The sequence below is a fragment of the Neltuma alba genome, unplaced genomic scaffold (genome assembly GCF_004799145.2).
Source record: "Neltuma alba isolate B1F8T4 unplaced genomic scaffold, ASM479914v2 tig00005159_pilon, whole genome shotgun sequence".
Classification (NCBI taxonomy): domain Eukaryota; kingdom Viridiplantae; phylum Streptophyta; class Magnoliopsida; order Fabales; family Fabaceae; genus Neltuma; species Neltuma alba.
In genome coordinates this window covers 42,700-66,397 of record NW_021634002.1, presented here as the reverse complement: position 1 = coordinate 66,397, position 23,698 = coordinate 42,700, and the positions used below count along the sequence as shown (strand labels likewise).

General features: G+C 36.0%; 3 protein-coding genes across 3 annotated transcripts; all 3 read left to right on the top strand.

Annotated features, from left to right (window-relative positions):
* Positions 1–1,205: 1,205 nt before the first annotated feature.
* Positions 1,206–9,827, top strand: LOC114746966 (histone-lysine N-methyltransferase ATX3). Its single transcript, XM_028935244.1, has 23 exons — positions 1,206–2,571; positions 2,657–2,712; positions 2,801–3,005; positions 3,718–3,819; positions 4,057–4,125; positions 4,226–4,294; positions 4,395–4,486; positions 4,594–4,686; positions 5,098–5,233; positions 5,503–5,575; positions 5,725–5,824; positions 5,948–6,072; positions 6,510–6,655; positions 7,283–7,387; positions 7,605–7,669; positions 7,765–7,981; positions 8,099–8,182; positions 8,297–8,353; positions 8,446–8,535; positions 8,638–8,724; positions 8,849–8,923; positions 9,109–9,209; positions 9,540–9,827. Exons 1-23 carry the CDS (start codon positions 1,663–1,665, stop codon positions 9,628–9,630), a joined length of 3,147 nt encoding a protein of 1,048 aa, XP_028791077.1. The 5' UTR covers positions 1,206–1,662; the 3' UTR covers positions 9,631–9,827.
* Positions 9,828–10,863: 1,036 nt separating this feature from the next.
* Positions 10,864–14,109, top strand: LOC114746965 (probable F-box protein At3g61730). Its single transcript, XM_028935243.1, has 8 exons — positions 10,864–10,997; positions 11,914–12,116; positions 12,224–12,268; positions 12,606–12,770; positions 12,859–12,906; positions 13,147–13,317; positions 13,682–13,789; positions 14,027–14,109. The coding sequence occupies exons 1-8, from the start codon at positions 10,864–10,866 to the stop codon at positions 14,107–14,109; spliced, it is 957 nt and encodes a 318-aa protein (XP_028791076.1).
* Positions 14,110–16,083: 1,974 nt separating this feature from the next.
* LOC114746971 (beclin-1-like protein) lies at positions 16,084–23,655 on the top strand. Its single transcript, XM_028935248.1, has 10 exons — positions 16,084–16,360; positions 16,838–17,172; positions 17,264–17,434; positions 18,709–18,833; positions 19,019–19,067; positions 19,465–19,623; positions 20,510–20,595; positions 21,122–21,193; positions 21,404–21,553; positions 23,090–23,655. The coding sequence occupies exons 1-10, from the start codon at positions 16,225–16,227 to the stop codon at positions 23,325–23,327; spliced, it is 1,521 nt and encodes a 506-aa protein (XP_028791081.1). The 5' UTR covers positions 16,084–16,224; the 3' UTR covers positions 23,328–23,655.
* Positions 23,656–23,698: the final 43 nt, after the last annotated feature.

Here is a 23,698-nt window from a genome sequence, read left to right as displayed (position 1 = left end):
GGACCGAACCTAAAACCAACATTTAACATTTAACCCACTTCTAATTTCTAACAGGAGATTAGGTTTAACAAAAGAAATTAGTCATTTTATAATATGATGAATGAAGATATAAATTCTTATTAAAAGAGGTATTCACATTTAATATCCAATAACATCTCAAATAAATTTGTGCCTAATAAAAGGACATTTATGCGTGGTAAAAAAAATATAAACAAAACATTTCTAATTATTTTTCTTGTATTTTGGTCAATTTATAAACCTGTGACTCTGTCATAATTAGAAAAAATACGGTTCAAAACTTGTAATCTTATAATTTTGGGGAAAAATTAATTCCAATGTTATTTTCAAAATCATGTCCATAATTTGCTAACTTTGAATAGGATAAGCTGGACTGAGCAACAATAATTCAAACACTCAAGTAATGCTAAATATCCATATGAATGAAGGCAAACAGGCAATGTCATTTAATTTAGTTTTAATTTTTATTATTCTATAAAATAATTGCATGAAATGCCCCAAATTCATATCAAGTCATGTAATGTGAGTTAATACAAAATTACTTTTATATATTTATCTCATGTTTTGTAAATTATAATTAAAAAATTAATTATAAACTATTTCAAACAGGCTTACAGCTACTCTAACTCCCTTCCTCCGGACACCACATACATGGAATATTATTTATTGTTTTTGCACCTCTTTTCTTTTTTTTTAATGAGAATTAATTTCATAAAAACCAGGTCTTAGAATTTTTTTGAAAAATAAATTATAAATACTAATTCAAAAATTAAGTTATTAATTAATAATATTTTTTTTTTTAAACTAAGATTCTTAAATTTGTAATTATTTAAACCCCTCCTTATAACTTCTTTTTTTCCAAAAAAATTTGTAATTTTAACTGTAAAGCTTTTTTTTTTTTTGGCGCTAACCGTCATTCTCCTTTTCCGCGCTCATCCTCGATCCTTTCTCAAACTGGCAACATAAAAACGAATTTGGAACCCGCCAAAGGGGAACCCAAAATAGCGATGTCCCACTTCACTTGCACAGTTGCCTGGGGAATTTTATCCCGCCAAAAATTTTCCCCGCTGGCGCCTTCCTCAAAACAAATGTTCGGCGCCTCCCTCCTCAGCCAAATCCCTCTCCCTCCCTCCACTCCACAGCGATTACTTTCTAGCTTCCTCATGTTTGTGACAGAGAGATTCCATGTTTAGTTGAACACCCAGTTAGGCAGTTACAGAACTTGTTATTCCGTATTTGTCAATTCCCAGTGATATTTCTTGGGCAAATTGTCAGTGTTATACGGGATTTCGCTCTTTGTTCTCTTTTATTGGTTCATAGATCGAAATCAACGCTGATCTATCCGAGGTTCTTCTGTGTTTAGCAAAAGGAAAAAAGGCATTCGGTTTTTCTGCATCACTGCCTGGTTGTTGTTTCATTATTCAAAATTTGGACGGTTTTTGCGTTCAAGTTCTGGGGATTTGTGACGCTGTTGGGGCGCCGAGCTTGATGCTGAATTGGATCGATGCTGAGTAGATTGATGCTCGGCTTTGGAGTTTTGTTGCTCACTTGTTGGACTTATGGCTATGGTGCTTCAATGAGAAATCTAGGTCTTTTGGTGTAAAGAGTTTCATAGTACATTTTGTGGTATCGGATAGTCCCAAGATGATACTTAAGCGGAATATGAAAATTGAAATTCCGAACCTGAAGCGATGCCGATTAGAGGAGCTTGATCCTGAAGACAGTATGTGTGCGGCGAATCCCAAGAAACGGAGGGCAAGTTGGTTCTTATCTCCTGGTATGCCCGCTGAGGATGAATATTTGGGCAGGGGTTCTGGATTTCTGTGCAGTAAAGAATCGCATTGCGGTGGTGACTTACGGTCGAACCCAGATTCCACAAAGTCAAATGCTAAAACAGTACTAAAACCGGGCTCAAAAGTGGTTCGGCCTCCATTATTGCGGTCGTCGCGAGGTCGCCAACAGATACTTCCGTCGAGGTTCAGGGATTCGGTTCTTGATTCTTGGAAGAATAAAAGAATCCAAGGGGAGAACACATATTCCAGCTTTGAAGAAGATAAGTTTTTAGGGGAAGATGAGTCGAAGCTCACTGGAATGGAATTTGCAAGACAGGGAGATAATGTTGACTCTAATCTGAAAAATTCAATTTATTATTCCCATACTGAAATGGAGAAGGAAAAAGTCTTGGGTGCCTTAGACTCGAGTGATTTCGACGCCGCGGACACGGAGCATATGAAGTCCTTTAGTACCGTGAGAACAACAGTTAAAGAGAGTTGTTCATCGTTAGTTGAATCTCAGAATTATGCGTCGAGACTTAATTCTGAATGCGTTAACCCGAAGACTAATGGGAAAGCTGAAAAGAGGGTAGACATTTACAAACTAGAGGATTTTGCTTGGGGTGACATAGTTTGGGCAAAATGCGGGAAGAGGTATCCGGCTTGGCCTGCGGTAGTGATTGATCCCATCTTGCAAGCTCCCAAATCAGTCCTCAACTGTTGTGTTCCAGGTGCAATTTGCGTGATGTTTTTTGGGTACTCAAAAAAAGGAAAGCAAAGGGTAAACTTCTCTTTACGTTTATGGCCTTAAAATTTGAGTTTTAAAATCGTCCACACTTGAAATCTAAAGTAATAATGATCGGCAGGACTATGCATGGGTGAGGCAGGGTATGGTATTCCCCTTCATGGAATTCATGGAGAGGTTTGTATCTAATCGATGATCCAATATAAGTTGACCGTGTCTTGCTAGACTATTCAACATCTACTTACTAAACTTTATATATATTTAGATTTCAGAGGCAGACTCGGCTGTACAGGAGCAAACCAAGTGACTTTCGAATGGCGTTAGAGGAGGCTTTGTTGGCAGAAGATGGTATTCTGGACTCACATTTGGGAGCAGAGATTACTACTAAAAGTAACGTTGAAGCTCATCCCAGTGCAGATATTGAGGTTACGGGTCCATATCATGATCAGGAGGACTACTGCCAGGACCAGGTGAGCTTAATTTCTCTGATTGATCTTTTCTAGGTGATGGAAACATTAATATGCTGCAAAAAACATTACAGTCCTTTCAGAGAATTTATTTTTATTTGAACTTATGAATATGGGAGCCGTGAGTAACCCATAGCAAATAGATCATGACCATCCATAGATGCTGGTGAAATTGAATGCTAACAGAGATAACTAGTGCCGGAATCTAAAAATAGCTATTTCTCTAATAACCCAAATGGAGAATCTCGAATACATGACACATAACAATCATAACTTACTCCTACGCAGACCCCACATCTATTTATTAAGTGAAAATTCATAGCCAAACCCTAACTGAACTAATAGACTCCTAAACACATTATGACAAGCCTGCTATAACTGCAGTCAACTGGCACGATGTGCTTGGTAACTCCCTCACTCTCTCGCTTCTTTTCTCACTATTAGTTTTGTGCTGTTCTGAAATGCCACTTACCCACTACTTGCCCCTGCTCTAGGGTCTAGGCCTTTTATTTCTCCTACTATAGGTAAATGGAGCTGTCCATGCAGAACTCTGTCATGGGCTTTGTGTTTTCATTTTGTTAGCTTATATGTTTCTTTATCCTATAGTTCTAGTCCAAAAGGCAGACTTGAATAATAGCTGACACTAGCAATGTAGAAATGTGTGCCTTAGAGTCTGGTTGTTTGTAGGTTCTTATCCAGTGAATAAATTGTGCAGGATGCAAGACTTTGTGCTGGCTGTGGTTTGATGTTACCGTGCAAAACCATGAAGAAGTTTAAGGATTCTAGCGCTCAACTCTATTGTAGACATTGCTTGAAGGTTCTGCACAATGGCCATTTATTTGTTGTCTAGATTAATCTGGGAGAATTGCTATTTGCAAACGCTTGTATGAGAAATATCTGATTAAGAAGTATTTACCAAGTGGTCAATGTGTTAATTGCTTTGTTTAATGTTTCCAAAATGGAAATTCTAAGTCAGAGTTTTTTGGATTGTGTTTTTTCTTAATTAATTGTCAGACGAATATAATTTTTAAATAGTTTGGTCCTTTTTTTACAGTTGCAAAAGTCAAAACAATATTGTGGCATTTGCAAAAAGATTTGGCACCATTCAGATGGTGGGAATTGGGTAAGCTTGTGTGCTTATTTGATTTCTTATTCATTTTTTTTTTAATTTCAATGAAACAATCAAAATTTTAAATATTGTGTGGCCTAACTCTGGGAAATAGGTATGTTGTGATGGTTGCAATGTTTGGGTGCATGCAGAATGTGATAATATCTCCGGGAAGCTTTTAAAGGTATAATGGTTAACATAGCTTTACATATATCTCTTCTGTCATATTTGATTTCCCCGGATTGCAAAGCAGCGGAAGATCATGGACTCGTTTATGGTTGCAGGATCTGGAACTTGTGGATTACTATTGCCCAGATTGTAAAACAAAAGTCAACTGTAAATCAGCAGAATCACGTCCATCCAATTCAAAAATCAAGTATGCAGTAATTATCTCTTGATTTGTTTAGGCTTGTTCAACATTTTGATCTTATCTTAGCACTGAGGATGGCAGTCTTTTAATCTCGTGACATTTTCTTGGGACAGTTCAATTAAAAAAAACGAAGAACATATGATACCTGAGGAGGTAACGGTGGTGTGCAATGGCATGGAAGGAACTTACATTTCAAGTCTTCATTTGTAAGCCTTTACTCTCTATTGTATTATTGAGCTTAATCAGCTCAAAATCTTTTGGACTGCAATCTTTAGAGGAAATAAAATTTATTATAATCTCTCTGTTGTCTTTCATACATCTAACGTGTTCTCTGTTCCTTTTCTTTTTCATGAATTGCCTCAGGGTCTTTCATTTAATTTTGTTATGATTTTATAATGAAATAGTATATTAGATGTTATTTAATGTCTCATTTATAAAAGAAACCAATGGAAGACCTTAAGGCAATATGACTAGATATGTGTAGCAATATGACTAGGTTCTATATTTTTTTTATTATACAATTTTTATTCTGAGCACCAATGGAAGACCTTAAGGCAATTATAAATTATCTCCTTCCAGAAGAATTTCAATAAACTGTTTCCCCCCTTTTCTTGCAGAGTTATGTGCAAGTGTGGTTCCTGTGTGCCAAGGAAGCAGACACTAAGTGAATGGGAGCGGCATACGGGTTGCAAAGCCAAAAAATGGAAATTCAGCGTGAAAGTAAAAAGCACAATGCTACCCCTAGAAAAATGGGTTTGTATCAGTTTTGCAATATGAGGGAAATGGCAATTTTTCTGCTGGCATGTTTGGTGGTCTGTGTGTGCGTGTGTTAGCAGTCATGGGATTAGCGACGATAATTATCACTTTAATTTGTATAATAATGCCTTCGCTACTTTCATTTCCAATCACTTCCATAGAGTATGAAAAGGATGCTCAAATTTAATTATTTAGATCTTGCCTTTCCTGTTTTTGTTATTGTTGTGTGCTTCTTTCTCATTTCTGAATTATCGTTAATGCTTCAGATTACTGAGAACAATTCTCAAGCTGGAGTTTCCCTACAGTTGGATCAGCAGCAGGTACTTGCCTTTTTGCAAGGTAAATTTGCATTCCATCTAAACTTCCACGCAATGAAGTCTCCTTATCTTTGAGGTGAACAACAGCGCATGACAAACAAAGCCACATACTTTCTCTTGAATATATCTTTAAGATGGAAACTATTTTTTTACATTATTTTCTTGTCACAGAGAAGTATGAGCCAGTTTATGCAAAATGGACTACAGAAAGGTGTGCCATTTGCAGATGGGTTGAGGACTGGGATGATAACAAGATTATTATATGTAACAGGTGTTACTATTTTTGTTGTTGAATTTGGTCTCACATTTGGATACGTTAAAAGTTTGCTTTCACCTTAAAGGGCTTCGCAGGGAGCAACGTTGATCCCCATTTGGGCACTTGTTCATTATGCAGATGCCAAATTGCAGTCCACCAAGAATGCTATGGGGTGAAGAACGTTAAAGATTTTACTTCTTGGGTCTGTAGAGTATGTGAAACTCCTGACGTTGAGAGAGAGTGTTGCCTCTGTCCAGTAAAAGGCATGTTATCTAAATCATGAATGATCTGACTCGCTTTTATTGTTTCCCCTACGCAATATATTGAGTTCTTTTTGAAAGATGAGTGGTGAATCTAGCATTCTAATTCTCCACTGAGAAAGGGGCTTCTTTTTTTAATTTTCTTTTCGGTATATGAAGTACTGACATTCTTCATAACATTAAAAAGCTTGCTTGATTTTGGTGGATTTTCAAACTCTTGTCACCGGACCATTCCTTGCATTCAACCTCTTTGTTGCTTTTCAAGTTTTTTAGTAGAATCTGTTTATAAATTTCATTCAAATGCGGTCATGATTACCTATAATTCTGTATGTTGTGCACTCACTGCTTGCGTCTTTTTTCCCCTCTTGTCATGTTTATGCCGTTACCAGTTTTTGTCACCCAGTGGCGATTTGCTTTTAATATGGAAAATTTCTTTGTAGGTGGTGCTCTGAAGCCGACTGATGTTGACATGCTGTGGGTTCATGTGACGTGCGCTTGGTTCCGGCCTGAAGTTATTTTCCAAAATCACGAGATGATGGAACCTGCTATTGGAATCCTTAAAATTCCTCCATATGCGTTTTCAAAGGTACATTTTGCGGAAAGTTGTCTTGACATTGTGATACGTTCACCTTTGCTGACCATACCTATAAAAGGAAATCTAGGAGAATGCTCGATAAGGGAAACACACCTTTTGCTGGTTCAGCTAGTTGACTTGGTATTCCTACCATTTTGGAGTAAGGGACGGCATCCTAGGTGGCTGTAGGGTGCTGTTTAGCTGTTACCTTTTACTTTAGGGTTATTTTGGGGACTGTGTAGCATATTTTGTATTAGAGACGTTGGGGGTGCATGGGGGGAAGATATGGATTATCTTTGAGTGCTGTGAAGTGAGGAGGGGACTGGCCTCTCGAAAGCCAGGAGGGAACCATGAGTGTTTATTCCTATTTTGCTGCTTTATTGCTTCTCTTATCATAACAGGGGAGCTTATTTTCGAATATTAATCGCAGTCCAGGAGCTTTTATCAGTTTATTTTATCTCAGTACGTATCACATTGACTTATTAATTGGTTTGAGTTACAATATTTTCTCTAGCAACAACCCTAGAACTAAATCATGTAGTCTTCCCTCTTTGATGCACAGTTAGAAAAAATTCATGTTTCTTGTGGGGAATCTTAGTCTTGCCATATTTAGATGCTCTTTGTTTATATTGACTGCAGGTTTGCGTTATTTGTAAACAAAGCCACGGATCGTGCTTAAGTTGTTGCAAATGTGCTACTTATTTTCATGTGATGTGTGCATCAAAAGCTGGATATAGCATGGAAGTAAGCTTGATAAATTTTTTTAATTTATTATTGATGTTGTTGTTGGTACTATTATTATGTAAACAGGTCACTCATCATATACACCTTCCCTTTCCTTTCTGAGGGAAGAGGCATCATATATGTTGCGTTCCTAACCAAGTAGTTTTATGAGAATATTTAACCAAATTAGGATTACTCGAGCCTGTGAAACACGTTAAATATATGTTTGAACTTACAGTTGCATTCCACGGAGAAGAATGGGAGTCAGAAAACAACAAAGCTAATATATTGTGCAGTTCATAGGTTTGACTTTTGAGCTCCAGTCACCTGATTGTATTTGATGATAGTTTGTGCTTGTTTTAAAATCAATGTAATCTTATATCTCAATTTCATCGCAGGGCCCCAAAACCAGATTCAGTACTGGTTGTGCACACACCCCTAGGGGTTTTCTCTCCCGGAACTGAACTTCAAAATCGTAAGGGATGCTTCAGGGGATCGAGGCTAGTCTCAACAAAGGACGTAGAACTTTCTGAAGAGTCCTCAAACTCTGAGATTAACAAGTTTGAGCCATCCTCTGCTGCCAGATGTCGTGTTTACAGAAGGCCTCTTAAGAAGGTTGAGTTACTTCTGTTTTTTATTGCACATGAAATGAATGCTATTGTTTCATTTTTATTAAATTTTATTTCACAACTGGTCTTACTTAATACGTTTTTAATGTTTCCAATTTGCCAGAAAGTTGATATGCCAGTAATTCACTTACTGGGTGGACCAAGACATCATTCTTTAAGTGCAATAACTCAATTGAACAGTTATAAGGTGATCTTCGTGTCTCACAGTACTTTGACACTTTTTGAAATAGCTAATCTAGTTTTATTGATTCGTGGTTGTACTGTATGAATAATACAACCTCCTTTCCTTGTTTTATGATAGGATGTTGAGCATTCTGAAGTATTTATTTCACTCAAGGAGCGCCTTTGTCATTTGCAGGTAAAATATACTAAATTTTATCATTTAATCTATGGTTTCAAGTCCTTTCTCATTATCATTTTCTTATTTTACTTTGATGCTTTGGGTTACAGAAAACTGTAAAGCATCAAGTTTGCTTTGGAAAATCTGGTATACATGGATGGGGCCTCTTTGCTCATCGAGATATAGAAGAAGGAGAGATGGTTAGTTACTATGCTAAGAGTGTCACCAAATATGTAAGATTGTTACATGCTTGGAGATTCTCTTGAGGATATTGTGTTTATGTTAGTTATGTCTGTCTGCAGGTTGCTGAATATTGTGGCGAACAGGTAAGACGGAGCATTGCTGATTTAAGGGAAGCTAAGTACCGGTCAGAAGGCAAAGACTGTTACGTAAGCCCCTTGGCTTTTGATACTCTGTTCTGTACTGCCACGTTGCATCTTTACCCCATCATCCAGTGAAATGTATTTTAAACTCGATATAGTTCCATTTGTGATCTTTTGTCGGTTTATGCAGCTGTTCAAGATCAGCGAGGAAGTGGTAATTGATGCAACAGACAAGGGCAACATAACACGCTTAATAAACCATTCTGTAAGTTGTTACTGAGTCTCCTAATCTGAATCTAGTTCGCGTTAGACTGCTAACTGAATCCGATCTAGTTTTTGCAAAATCTGCTTGGTTTCCTTGTAATCTAGTTCCCCCACTTACCCCGTGATGTCACAAGAATGGAAAATTAAGTAAAAAAGGATACTAATGTTTACTCTGGCTTGCTTCAGTGCATGCCGAACTGCTATGCGAGGATTATAAGTTTGGATGATGAGGAGAGCCGAATTGTACTTATCGCCAAGACCAATATATGTGCTGGTGAAGAACTAACGTACGGTTTGTTCTGTTGTATATCTGCTATTGATAATTCTATAGACCGCTCCACTTTATACAAGGTTGAACCTTTTCCCCCATTAAATGCATCTTGACGCTCATTCCAATATTTTTATAAGTTGCGACTCTCAATTCACTTCTTCAGGCCAAAAAAAAAAAAAAACAAAAGACTCAATTCACTTCATGTTAAAATGGTTCAATCTTCAGATGTAGAGGAAGTAGTTTTAATGTGACGAATCTACATGGAGAGGCGGATTTCTTGTTTGCACATGAGAATTTTGATTTGACTTTATTAGGATTAACTCTTTTCATGTCAATGTTGCAACAGGTATGACTACTTGTTCGATCCGGATGAGCTTGATGAACTGAAAGTTCCCTGTCATTGCAATGCCCCAAATTGTAGGAAGTTTATGAATTAGGGTTACAATTTTTTCCCCCCCATTATGAGAGGTGCACATTGCAATTTGCATCTGCCCAACGATAAACATCTTCCCGATTTTTTAAATAATTTTTTATTTTTTTTGGCGTACAATTTTTAAAATTCTAATTTGTATACAAGTTCAATGTAATTTGTATATTATACGATTATAAATTATAATAAGAAAGCTCCCACCAAGAGCTGGTGGGATTTTGTTGCCAACCTCATCATTCCAGTCTCGGCGGTTGCGTTGGAAATTCCTATGCAATATATCATGTCAAGTTATAATTATAATATAGGGAAAATGACAAAAAATGTCTGAAATAAAAAAATTGCACATAAAAATTTCATGACAATATTAGTATATGTTTTGACAATAATTTTTATAAATCAGTTTTTGTATACAATTTTTTTATTTCAATGGTTTTTATTATTATTTTCTTTATAATATATGATTTTTATAATTCTTTGTAATTTTACCATTTATGCAGATTTTTTTTAATTATATATTTTAGCCAATTTTTAAAAATGTAGTTTTTTCATTGCGTCAGTTGTATTTCTCTTTTCCTGATTGTTTTACCTTTCATTTAAATTTTCCCATCTCTATATTATATTTTGAATTTGAACAAATTGGGTAAAAATTTATATTATCATAAATTCAATGACCTTTTTTAGAAGAAAGGTGAAAACTTATTTAACGACTTATTACGGAAACGCATGCTACATAAAAGAATTACCTTGCGGCAGGTTACTTTGTATCAAACTAATATTCGATATTGGATCTTTATACTAACATTGTTTATTTTTAAATAAAACTAAAAAATAAGAATTCTATTTTGTAGACCACATGTATTGAGTTGTACTGTCTACAAAATTCATAATTCACAATTTTTTAAAATATATGGGCCAAATTTAAGGAGGTATTTATAATACAATTTTATTGCATTGTGATTTTCAGGTAATAAAACTTCTGCTTTATCATATTCTTCCTAATTTTTCCAGTCACTAATAAATAAAAAAAAAGGACTTTTTCGCTCGTTATTTATTTATTGTTTTTTCGGTTACCCGGGACAAGTTATTTTATTTGAATCAGCGCTTTTGGCGCGCCTATATAACGACCCTCACAGAACACCTCGCGTTTCAGACTCGCTACCGAATTGGTTCATCCTTTCTCTGCTTTAGCTTCCGAGTTCAGACGGAGTCGTGGAAGAATCCGATCTCAAACATCTCAGGCATGGGAAAGCGCCTTCAAAATGGTGCTGCTTCTGACGGAAATAGATCAGAAAAGCGCATGCGAAGGAGCAACTCCATTTGTTCTTGCAACTCTCCTCGTCCTCCCTTTCTCTCTCCACATTCCAATTTCAGCTGGTATTCTTTCTTTCCCTTCCTCTCTAACTATAGACAAAACTGATTTAGCTTTCACGAATTACAGTGTTCTGCTTTGCTTTGAACTTCAATGTGATCGTAAGCTTGTTTGTGTTTCTCTGTAACGGATCGAAGTTCGAGTTCAATCTGATTCTCTGCTTCGAAATGAAGTTTAACTCTATTGCTTATAAATTTTGAATTGAGATTCATGGTTCCGTTGTTTCATTAATTAATGCATGGAAGCGGTGCTTCGTGTGTGACTCTAGCTGATTAGAAAAACATAGCCAAGTGGAAAGACTTCCGTGTTTGAATCTTGCGTTATAGATGTCCTTATTGAATTTCAAAATGAAAATGAATATAGCATCACAAATTTTCAGCTGATCCATGAACTTCAATTCAAATAGCCACAGTTGCTAAGTTCAGAGTCGATCTTATCCTGAAAACATATTCACATCGATCTGCAGAGCAAGCTGAATTACTATGAGGGTAGCTTTTTGACAGCAAGTAAATAAGAAGCTGCATCAGGAGCTAATACATGCTTTGTTTTCTAAGTTAATTTTATTCTGAACGGTAGGATTGATCGCGGAACTTATTGAAAACTCTGCGCGCGCGTGTCCGTGAAACTCTGCGAGCTGTTTCTGTCCGACCTATTATTTGAACTTTTGAACAGCAATATAGCTCTACTCAGTTTAAGTATCTTTCGTAATCAGCAAACTCTGTTTGATTGCCAGCGAAATTGAAAAGCGATGCTCTCTACCATTGATTTACCGAATTTGGCTTGAAAATGCAAATGATGCATTGATGCTCATGAGGCATTTATAACAACATCTGTTTCTCCCTACATATCCATCTTTGAATATATGAATACGCGTTGTATTTTAGTCTGATTACAAATTATTTCTCAATGTTGAATGAGAAGGTACGAAGAGGACATATGGTCAGAGATTGCGAAGTTTCTGGACGGGAAATCTCTGGTGATGCTGGCAGCCACAAACCGATGGTTCCGCCGAGTTATTATGGACGACACTATATGGAAGTTTGTGAGCCTGCGTGATCTTCAGGTCCCGCCTCCTCCTTCACGTGTGGCGTACAGGTGGAACAAACTGTACACTTCAGCATTTGGTAAGGCTCGATGATCCTTTTATATTTTTTCCACGTGAATGAAGATTGGCAAAGCATGCAACGCACTGCCACGTCCAGTTAATTACAATTGTATAATGAATTTGCAGATGGGAGCCACTCGTTTATGTTTCGCCAGCAGGAGAAACATATAGGTGAGTTGAAGACTAGAAATTTACCTTCGTTAAAAAAAAAAAAAAACGCCAGCTACTAACCTTATTCCTTGTGAATGCTTATCCTTTAACCAAACAGTTCTAGCACTAAAAGCCATAATTTGGTTTTCTTCGCTGAACTTTGCACTTCATTTGATTATTTAGCAATTCTCTTGAAGCATTATGCACTAAAATTTATCTAAGCGCTGATTCGTTCTTGTTTCCGCAATGTTGGAATTAAACCACGCCAATAATATCTTACTGCATAGGCAACTTCGCGTAGCATTTGAGCACGTCATTAATGTACAATTGTACATTGGTTTTTCATATGTAACATCAGATTGGATGCGTATTGGTGCCTTTTCCCTTGACTCTTCATTGGCCCTCCTAGCTGAGAGACTAACTTTTCCGAGGAAGATCAGAAAGGAAGAAACGATGGAAAATATGTTGCAGTCGCACGGCTGTTGCATGTTAGACAATGTTAAAAGTGGGATCTGGATTGCCGGTAATTCCCAAATTAACTCTACCTTGGGTTTGTCTTTTTAAAAAGGAATTAAGTCACTGTCTATTTGTTGATATGGTTAATTTTTCAGACCTGCAGCTTGTTCGATGTCCAGTTTGTGATCTCAACACATGCGATGGTAAGTTGAATTACTTTTAGACTTCGTTCTTTTCAAGATATCGTAATTAATAAGAATTTAACTTCTACGATTTGATTAAGGGACAAAAGAATTGTACCATTATAATGTGTCTGCTTATTAACGGCCGCGTGTAAAAGAGAATGGCGAACAATGAGTTATTTCATATAGGAATTTCCCAATACTGTGAGGTAAGATGCCAAAATTAACTGGCTTCATTTGACAATTTCCTATTTAATGCAGGAACAATGCAGACTTTAGATGCAAGGCATATAGAACTTTTCCTCTGTGAAGGCTACCAAAATGGGAGCTGGGAATACAAGCTCATAGGATCACATGATATCAAAAAGCGAGCAGACGGAGCGGCTGGGGCCATTTTTGATTTCACACACCTGAAGGATTCTTCAACTTCTGGTAGATCCTGATACTTTAATTCATTTATTGTTTCGGTGAAAGCCCCCATACTTTAGGATAAGCTCCCTGGTGAATACTAGTGTGTAGTGAATTTACTTTCCGTTCTTATGAATGGTTGTTCTTTATGAATAGATGTGATCCCATTCCATTAATCCGAAACTTTAATTCTGTATCTTAAATAAAGTGGTTACCCATTGATCCACTAAACAATTGTAATAAGAAAACTATTTCCACGAAAAATAGCTCAAGTGGCTTCAGCCTTACAGGTGATTGGTATTTCTGCAATTTGCTCCATGATCTAGTACTTTTGGATTGGCATTAAGGCATAAATACAATCTGTTCTAATTTCCTTATTATATGGTAGCGGTATTTGATTACCCGTCATGGATTGGTAGACATAATGATTGGCAACCGAAGGCCAGGATTGCTCCTCATGCGGTTGCTGTTAACACGAATTTACAAGATAATGAAGGTAAGAATATTTCTATTTTTCGGTTATGTTTCAACCCCGGCAATGAATCCCAACAAACTTCAGAATCTCATTCTTCTTATCCAGAATTCCGCAGGCCATAGTGGTTATTGTAGGATCTACTGCCTTCCTTGCCTACACATCTCTATATGATAGTCTTAAAAATTCTATTACAGTAGAGTTGCTTCTCCCGCATACTTTTGTTTATCTTGTTTCATAATTTTGTTCTGGTGCAATCAGGTCTTCACGTGAAATACCATACTATGAAGGCAGGGAGTGACGGAGAAGTGGTTGCCATTAGAATCTCTCAGCAACTCCTTTGATTCATTTCTGTCGTGTCTCGAAGGGATGCCTATATCCCATTTTTATACAGCACAACACGCTTTCACACCATTGAAAAAGCATTGTAATCCTTTCTTTAAGTTCCAATTATATAGCTTTAGGCAGAAAATTAGGGGATCGGGATAGACACATTTCTCAAAGTGAAAAGTTACCAATTGGCAACGATTACATGCATAGCATTCTTTTGTATGCTAGTATAAAAATGTACCTGAAGATCATGAGTACTATTGTCTAATCTGTTCAAGTTTGGATGAATCGCTGTCTGCTAAAGCTAAACTAAGAAAACTTTTTAGTACCATTTTATTTCCCAAGCAATTGCCCGACATGGCAAAATAAGAATTCTTAGTTTCGTATAATGTGCAATTTTTTGAGAAATTCAATTTATTGGGCTACCATATTGAAAAAAATTCTGTCACCAAGTAGGGTAGGTGGACATTGATGTGCTATTAACTATAACCCATTAACATACTGGAGAAAATAGCCTCTTATATTTTATTCACAAACCCCTCTGTATCTGTATCACTTGAAGCACTCCGGTATTTTAGCCACAAATCTATGGTTAATACATTTATATAAATCTTTTTGAAAGAAAATTATTGTATCATTTCATAAAAGTTCAATGCATTATTTATTCAATTTTTTTCCTGTCATACCCTTTTCATAAATGTAACATTTACTGGTATATCTGTTCTTTATTTATTATGAATTATAAAACATTAAGGACAAATTTAAAAACATAAAAGAAATTCTGCTATCTTAATCATATTTCTTAATCTCTGTATAAAAATTTAGAAAATTTTATATTTAAGGATAATATGTATCTCCATTCGAATTTAACTGGAATGAGCATGAAGTGAGTGATCCCAATAATCTTGATACACCCACATAATCTTTGAATTTTTCACTTACCAGTCCTATAATCTGTCTTTAATTTGGGATTTGAATGATTGAATTTACTTGTAGCTAACAACAATTATCAAATTATCAAATTTAATATAAAAATGATGGAGGATTGTGAAAAGGAGTAAACTAAGTATATAGTCTTAAAACTTATATTTGATGATACGACTAGTAATTTCTATTGGCATTGAAACACATATACAATTTCTATAATGCGTATTTTGAAAAATTCATATATTTCGCTATATAAGATGTTTTACGTATTTTTAAGAGCGTATAATATCTTTTGCTTGAAAAAAAGAGCAATTAATATTTTGTTGTCTATAAAAATATATTAAAATTATTTCCTTCCTTTTAAGGCAACATTGGAAAGAAAAGTAAAATCTTAACTAACGTAACCGTTTATCTAGATGTGTGTTTATACTACTTCCAGTTTCAATTATAAGACCCCAGTTTCAATTAATAAGACCCTGTTTGCTACAAATGAGGTCTTATATTAGGATTGAAAGTAGTACTCCTCTAGTTCTTAATATAGGACCTACTTGCTCAATTGATTTTGATTTTGATTTTAAATATAAGACATATTTATTATATTTATCAATTTTTTCTAAATTACCCCTATAGATATTCTCTCAATCATAATCAAATAAAAAAAAAAAGAGGATATTAAGGAAGATATTATAGTGTTTTAGGAAAAATACATCATATTTTTTATAATTAACTAACTTATTTAATTTCTTTAATCTAAGGTCTTATATTAAAAACCAGAGGAGTAGTATATTTATTTTGAATTTTAATATGATAGTACTCCTCGGGCCCTAAATATAAGAATTTTATATACATTAGTATAAGGCTTATATTTAAAATCGGAGGAGTATATTTTAGGAAAAAGGTAATTAAGTAATTTACATTGATTGTTAAGGACTTTGGTATTCTATTGAAATTTTGATTTTTTTTTGGGTATTAAATTAAACTTAAACCATTGCATTGGCACTAGGGTCTTATTTTCACCAAAACATTAGTTAGGCTCTGGTTTCGTTATTTTTTCCGCCGAAAATCTCGTGAGATTCCGTTTTTCTGTCAGCTGGGAGGCTGGGACAACACTTTGGTGAACTGCGTTAGTTGGTTAACTCCATGAAGCAAAGGCCATAGGCTCATCTCTCTGCGTAGAGATCATAGTCAAGGCGAAGGAGGTAATGGCCGATAAAAGTCGGACCTTTCCGGCGGATCCGAACCTCCCGCGGTGGCTTTGTCAGAACTGCCGCAACTCCCTCTGCATCGTCGGCGTCGATTCTTATGCTGAGAAGTTCTTCAACGACCCCTCTCGCTCTGGTCAGCTAGGGTTTTCTTTTTTTGCAATCGTATTTGATATGGTTTAATTTGAATCGCTTGTTTTGTGTTTCCATACTTCTTATTATGTTTTCATTTCACTGGGGACGTTGCTGTTACATTCGAGTGGATCTCTGAATTTTCTTATTTATGCCCTTTGATGGGACCAGACTGTATTCAGGATATGATTTTTGCTTAAGGATATATCTCGTGACCAGGTTTGAGTTATGCCTTTGCGGAGTACTGGTTTATGACAAGGGAGAATTTCTGTCCAAAATTTGCAATGCTTGCCAGAATTGAGTCAGTTTAGTGAATTTGTTGCACTGTTTTACTTATCTTGAAAATTGTTCCCGGAGAGGGCAGTACGTGTGGTTCGCTTTTCTGCTCTGTTATAATGTGTGTCGATTAATTTAAAGAGATTTGGGGGGTGTTTGGTAATTTGTTGTGATTTATTATAATGAAGAGATGATGCGCATGCAGGAATGCAAGGATCTTCCATTGATGGAGCTAACAGTGTGCTAAGTACTACTAGAATGGACAATTCTTATGTTGTCTTGCCAAAGCAACGACCTCAGGCTCAAGGAAATTCTCCATCTTGCAGTGCAACTGTTAAGCCAGATACAGGCCAACATGGAAAGGCAATGGAAGAGTCATTTGTGGTTGTGCACAAGTCCGAATCCGCTTCTGATGTGAGTGGAACCCATGCATCTCCTGGGGCTGATCCAAATGGTCCATTGCCACCTCACAGCTCTGGTTTTAGTTCCACTATTACTGTGATGAAACGTGCTTTTGAGATCGCCACAACACAGACACAGGTTTACATAAATGGAATCTCTAATTTGTTTCTATACCCAGATGACTTGCTCGCAGCTGGCTCATTATTCATGTGAATCTCTATGCTTTCAGGTTGAACAACCTTTATGCCTTGAGTGCATGTGGGTATTATTAGATAAGCTGAATAAGGATGTTGAAGATGTAAACAGGGATATTGAAGCATATGAAGCCTGTCTTAAACGCTTGGAAGGGGAGGATGGAGATGTGCTTAGTGAAGCTGATTTTCTGAAGGAGAAATTAAAGGTGCATACTTGTTTACTATATCCATTATATTGAGAATCCTCAAACCACAACTTTTCATGGCTATTGTTTAGATCTATAGCCAGTATCAAAGGCGGGATGGAATAGCATATGGAGTTGCATGCCATATTGATTTACTGTGAAATTTATGACGTGAATGGTTGCTTGGCATAGGTTTGATATGGGAATCTATTTTTTTTCCTAGAAAAGATAATTTAATGAATAGAAGAAAATAAAAGAAAATTGAGGACAAGCAGTCCTCTCAAAACAAATAAAATAAAAATCACAGATAACAACGAGACATCCGTAGGGATACCTCCTAGAAAATTTAACTGCTGAAATTTAGAGAGGCCAAGAGAGTGATTCTGTCTTGAATTAGATGTGATGGAAGAAACCTGCCAGTTAAATACTAATGCATTGCTTTCTAACCAAAGACATCACAGCCACCAAGATTGCACACTGCCAAAGAACTTTATACTCCTTTTTCTAGCCAGTGCCAGCGAACTGAGTGGCTAAGAAAGCTTCCAGATTAGCTGGACACCTATTGCTTCTCAAAGATATTGGACAACCTACTTCAAATCTACCATGCCATGTCATAATGCAAAACAGATGATTGTTTCAGAACCACAAAAACACAGATCACAAACATTAGGAGAAATAGTCGTATTGGGCCTTCAAGTATGAAGCAAATGATTTGCGTTAATCTTTTACGAATATGAACCTTAAGATGTTTAACAACACATTCTATCTCGATGGACCTGAGCGTTTCATTAGCCATGATTGAAATTGGATCCACTATATTCATGCATTCATATATTCAAAAAGAGAGTAACACTGGAAAATGTGACTGATTTTTGGGCCCTAATGTCATCTATACTTTCTTAATCTCTTTTATGTCTGTCTCTATATGAATGCACCATATCCATTCACTTTGGGGTCATTTCCAAGATCAATCCTGTCCAATATGGTGCAACGTGTATAACTTCTCTCATTTCTTTTTTCTCTATCTTCCATTGGGGTAATACATGCTTACCAGAAACTAAAAGAGTGGTGACGTTGTTTTTTATTATTTGCAATGTATATATGGCTTTTTTGTTGTTATAATGTGTTTTGTCCTGCAAGTTAATCTGTCACTAAATTGGTAGTGGATGTGGGATTTTATCTGAAGTGTCATTATCTTAGATTTTACATTTTTGATTAATATGATGTTATTGAGATTGTCATTAAAATTTCTAATAAAGCCTAATGATTGATTTGATTCATGAGTTCTATTAAAGATTGAGGAAGAAGAGAAAAGGCTTGAAGCAGCAAATGAAGAAACAGAAAGACAAAACGCTGAAGTAAATGCTGAACTCAAGGAGCTAGAGTTAAAATCAAGCCGCTTCAAAGAATTGGAGGAGCGGTATATTTACTGTCTTCACCTTTTGTATATGACTTTTATCAACCAACTTTGTCATGTCCGAAAGTGTTCAGATTTTCTTTATCATTATTGTTCTATGGATATAGATGTTTGTATAATTTGTTTCTTCCTAGTGTTTGTGGACCCTTAATGTCATTACTTATTTCATGTCTTTTAATCTGTAACAGGTATTGGCATGAATTCAATAATTTTCAATTTCAATTAATTTCTCATCAGGTTTGTGGCTGTTTATTGTTTTCTTTTGGATTGGTATCTCTATCAGCATACTCTTCTTGGGAAAATTTATTCTCAAGAGTTTTCTTGGTTTGTGCTAGCTATGATACTCTTAAATTGGTCTAGGTGGTTTCTGAAGGATCGTTGGTTCGATTGACACTGCATAGGCAATTTCATTGTTTTGGCGTTGTCAACCAGTGATTATACTGCCACTGCCATTTTTGACAGTAAAATATGCTGTTATTGATGGAGTGAAGGAAATAAAACTGATATTATATTACTGTCATTCAAGAATTATGCTTGATATTATGTGAATGGAACATTTTTTTTTAAACTAATTTTGAGAAAGTTGTGAGAAATCCCCCCCTCCAACTCCAATTAAAATACTTTGATTTAACAGGAGGAGAGAGATGCAATTTTGGCCAGGATTGAAGTTTCACAAGCACATTTAGAATTGTTGAAACGAACTAATGTGCTAAATGATGCCTTCCCAATTTCACATGATGGAGAGTTCGGAACAATCAACAATTTCCGACTTGGAAGACTCCCTAAAGTTCCTGTAAGATGTTTAGCATGTTCTTTTCTTCCACATTATCTTGGACTTAATACTTATCACTGGGTTTCGTGCAAGGCAACTTGGAGCATTTTGAATAATTGGTGAATTAACATGGGGTATAGACAAATTTGTTTATAATGTTATTGGTATGATGAGTTCATCAATGTTTTGTTCTTTGATCTGCGTCAATTTTCTAGTCCAAATACCCAGAACATACAGCTGAGACTGAGAATTTTAGTGTGATGAGCGTGTTGTATCTGGTTGTTTTGTTTACTAACAGATTAAGCCTTACTGATAATTTCTTATGTTAGAGTTACTAGGAAGCATAGTTTTGGTGTCTTCTTAAATCTGTATGCATTCTAACTAAGATGACACACAAGCCATTTCTTAGTATACTTCTGGAAGGCAATCTATGGATAATTTGCTGCCAAAGATGTCAAACTTGAATAATAATTTAAGATGATTTAATTGTTTGTGTATACTGGAAATTGAAGCTTATTATTGCATCTGATATCAAGCAAATTCTTTATTTAGCAAAGAAAACGTTCTTCAGGGAAAAATTGAGCTTCTATGACTCAATAGTTTAGAAAGTGATTTTTGTCTAAGACCTCTATGACATAGCACGGATGACTAATGTAAGGTATGACAATATGATTATTTAGATTCTATGGTGTGTAAGGTTGAGTCTTGCTGTACATATACATAAAATTATGAAACGTTGTAGTTGCATGTGGCATTTGCTCATATGATTATCGGAATAGGGCGTAACAATGCACTTTTCTTCTTGGGCATTTTCTTGGCTTGTTTCTGTTCTTCACTTATATAAAGTCCCCCTTTTTTTTTTTTTTTTCCTTTCGTTATGATATTCTCTGTTTTCCATAACGTACAGGTTGAATGGGATGAGATAAATGCTGCTTGGGGCCAAGCTTGCCTTCTCCTTCATACAATGTGCCAGTATTTCCGGCCAAAGTTTCAGTATCTTTTTTGATTAAGACAATAGGATCATTTTGCTTACTGCTATTTTATTTTGGTTAAACTTTTTCCACGTCTTCATATGAGAGCCATTCATAACTCCAGAATACAGTTCCCATACTTCATTCTTGTCGATCAAGCCAAAGTTTGCTATTGCTATGCACTCTCATTTAGACGTACTAGTACGTCATCCTATTTTGCTTTTGTATGTGTCTAGTTCAACATCCGTGTCTTCTAGAATCCACTGAGATATTTTTCGTTGGTGAAAGAGAATCTGATTGCCGAACCTATTTACTTTACAAGGAGGAACTGTGTCATACTTCTTGGTCTTCTTAGAATTGTTGTCTTATTCTGTAAACAGTAGTACAGGTACTGTTGTTGAATTGAAGTCGCATAGCAAACTGGATCATTCGAGCTCCTACTTGCTATTGTGCAATTAGCTTCTATTTTCATATTATTGTCGCTCTGCATTCTTCATCTGATTTATTGCAAATGACTTGTGACGTATCCTTAATTATTCAATCCTCAGATCTAAAGTAAAAATAATTCCTATGGGTAGCTACCCTCGCATCATGGACAGCAACAATAGCACTTTTGAGTTGTGAGTATGCTTTATACTTCTATTATTGTTTGTTTTTTATTGATACATTGTTAAGACCTCTGTTGGTATCTGTTACATCAATGTGAAAGGCTATGAACAAAATTTACAGACAAAAGCCTATCAGCGGTGTAATTTGATGAAACTTCTGCCTTCGGTTTGTTCCCACACTTGTCCACGGGATCATTATTAATGGATGTCGGGATTTTTCAGGTTTGGTCCGGTCAACTTGTTTTGGAGCACCCGCTATGACAAAGCAATGACTTTGTTTTTGGTATGCCTCAAGGAATTTGCAGAATTTGCCAATTCTAAGGATCAGGAGAATAACATTCCACCTGAGAAGTGTTTCAAATTGCCTTATAAGTAAGTTCTACATATGTGGCAATGGATTTTATAATGTGTCTTGGGATATTAAAGTTACAAATAAATAGAAAGATATCATGCATCTTGATTTTAACAGCCAAACCTGTGTTAACACAATTTAGTCCCCACCCCCAAAATAAATAAATCCTTTCCACATCCACTGTTCTTAAGTTCAATACTTTTTCGTGGAGTGCCAAAATCAGTGAAACAATACTGCAGAAAAGCAGGCTCGATGAATAAAGTAGGCAATCTTGGAGGAAGTTAGAACGGATTTCAAAATAGGAGATAATGAGAAGATTTAGACTACGGGATGACAGATTCATAGGTTGTTTTTGTGTTGCTTTCCTTAGTTTTTGGTCTTTCTTAAAATAGAGTTCTTTCCCCTATTATTTGTTCATATATTTAATTATATTTATTGGATAAATGTATAATATGGTTATCATACTGTGGGATTTTGATCAAAGAATGGGTGCTTACTTTCTAATTTTAGTGGAAGAGAATGAAGGAAAGATGGGGAGTGGGGATCTGTTATGATAATTATGCATTTTTTAATGTGTACAACCTTAAAATACTTTGCTTTGATTATAACATATACATTGGCAATTGATGGAACAAACAAGAAACCTTACTTCCTCACGAAACAACAAACTCTTTTTTTCCTTCCCATTACACACAGTGAAACCCCCGGGGGGGCCCAACTTAAAAAAAAAAGAAAAGACATGGGTGTCACCTGGCATACTTTGTATATGTACTTCTGTCACATATAATGGCGAATTGCTAATTGGCAACTCTGAGCCTGACGGTTTAAATACATTTTGGTCCCTTCTGCTGTGTGTGTTGATGAAGTCGATGAAATAATAGACTGTTTTAGTTTTACTTTGTGCTTATCTTAGAGGAAGTGCTCAAAGTCCAAGAATGGCTGAGGAGCTTGAGAAAATATCTAAATAGTCATATTTTGATGCACTAAAGTGCATCAAAAGTTCTTGTGGTTTATATTTGAGCCTGCAAGAAATCAATTGATCGGTACTGGAGTGCCTGCCCCTCTTGCAAAACATGCTTTATAGTTTTAAAATCCGTTTACTTTTCATGGATATAACTGGTATGTGATTTGTAAACCAAATCAGAACATGAAGGGGTGTGTATAAATGTGGTTTATTTGTATACCTTTTTTTTTTCCCCCCACAGAACTTGTGTACAATCTGTAACCACTTTCCCCTTTTTTCCTTCTCATTTGTTTTGGTTTTTAGAATGACAAATACCATGGGCTGTTGATTTTGTGGGATTGATATTGACAAATTCGGTAACTACCATTTTACCAAAAACAGCTTCAATTGGCAGGAGTCTCAAACTCTCTCTCCCTTCCCTCCTTTTTTCCCCCCCTTATTTTCTTTTACCTTTTTCAACTTTTTATGGATTGCATTGAAACGTAATTAATCAAAAGTGGTTGCTGCATGTGTTGTAGCTTATACACAACCGAGAACCATCATTAGTTATTTTGGGTTAGAATGACAAATGCCCTGGGCTTGTGATTTGTAGGATTGAAAATGACAAGGTGGAAAACTACTCCATCACTCAGAGCTTCAATAAACAAGAAAGTTGGACTAAAGCTCTCAAGTACACTCTCTGCAATTTGAAATGGGCACTCTATTGGTTCGTTGGAAATACGAATTTCCAGCCTCTTTCTGCCACAGTGCCTTCCCGTGCTGAAGTTCCGGCCGTAGGGTCTTTGTACATGAAGCGAGGTAATGAACCGAGGTCCGAATCTCGGAAGTAAATACATGGTAGGATTTTGGCAAAACATAAATCTGTACAGATCAATACGTAGTATTTGCCATGTCTTTGAACATATACCGTTTCAGTTTCCAAACGGAAAGCAGATTTTTCTTTTCTTTTCTTTACTTTTTCTTTTGTTTTTTTTGGGGTTCTATAGGTAAATCTTCTCTAGCTTCCCCACCTTGTCAGCTCTAGTCATATGCTTCTATTTTCTCAGTGCTTCTGCCTAGCTGGCCGTATGGCAGGAGCGAGGGTTGCTGAATGTTTAGATGTTTACTCTGTCTGTAGTTGTTTAATAGAATTAAATTATGCATGAATAATTTCTGCCACCGCTTTACCACACTAACTCGTCAGAGAACCTCATCATCATGT

Excerpts from the sequence above, each read along its gene's own strand:
- LOC114746966 (XM_028935244.1), top strand. The coding sequence starts at position 1,663 with ATGATACTTAAGCGGAATATGAAAATTGAAATTCCGAACCTGAAGCGA. Across the intron at positions 2,572-2,656 it reads CAAAAAAAGGAAAGCAAAGG|GACTATGCATGGGTGAGGCA; the intron begins GTAAACTTCTCT and ends AATGATCGGCAG. Across the intron at positions 2,713-2,800 it reads TTCATGGAATTCATGGAGAG|ATTTCAGAGGCAGACTCGGC; the intron begins GTTTGTATCTAA and ends ATATATATTTAG.
- LOC114746971 (XM_028935248.1), top strand. The coding sequence starts at position 16,225 with ATGGCCGATAAAAGTCGGACCTTTCCGGCGGATCCGAACCTCCCGCGG. Across the intron at positions 19,068-19,464 it reads TTCAATTAATTTCTCATCAG|GAGGAGAGAGATGCAATTTT; the intron begins GTTTGTGGCTGT and ends TTGATTTAACAG. Across the intron at positions 21,194-21,403 it reads AACAATAGCACTTTTGAGTT|GTTTGGTCCGGTCAACTTGT; the intron begins GTGAGTATGCTT and ends GGGATTTTTCAG.
- LOC114746965 (XM_028935243.1), top strand. The coding sequence starts at position 10,864 with ATGGGAAAGCGCCTTCAAAATGGTGCTGCTTCTGACGGAAATAGATCA. Across the intron at positions 12,771-12,858 it reads AAGTGGGATCTGGATTGCCG|ACCTGCAGCTTGTTCGATGT; the intron begins GTAATTCCCAAA and ends TTAATTTTTCAG. Across the intron at positions 13,790-14,026 it reads GAATTTACAAGATAATGAAG|GTCTTCACGTGAAATACCAT; the intron begins GTAAGAATATTT and ends TGGTGCAATCAG.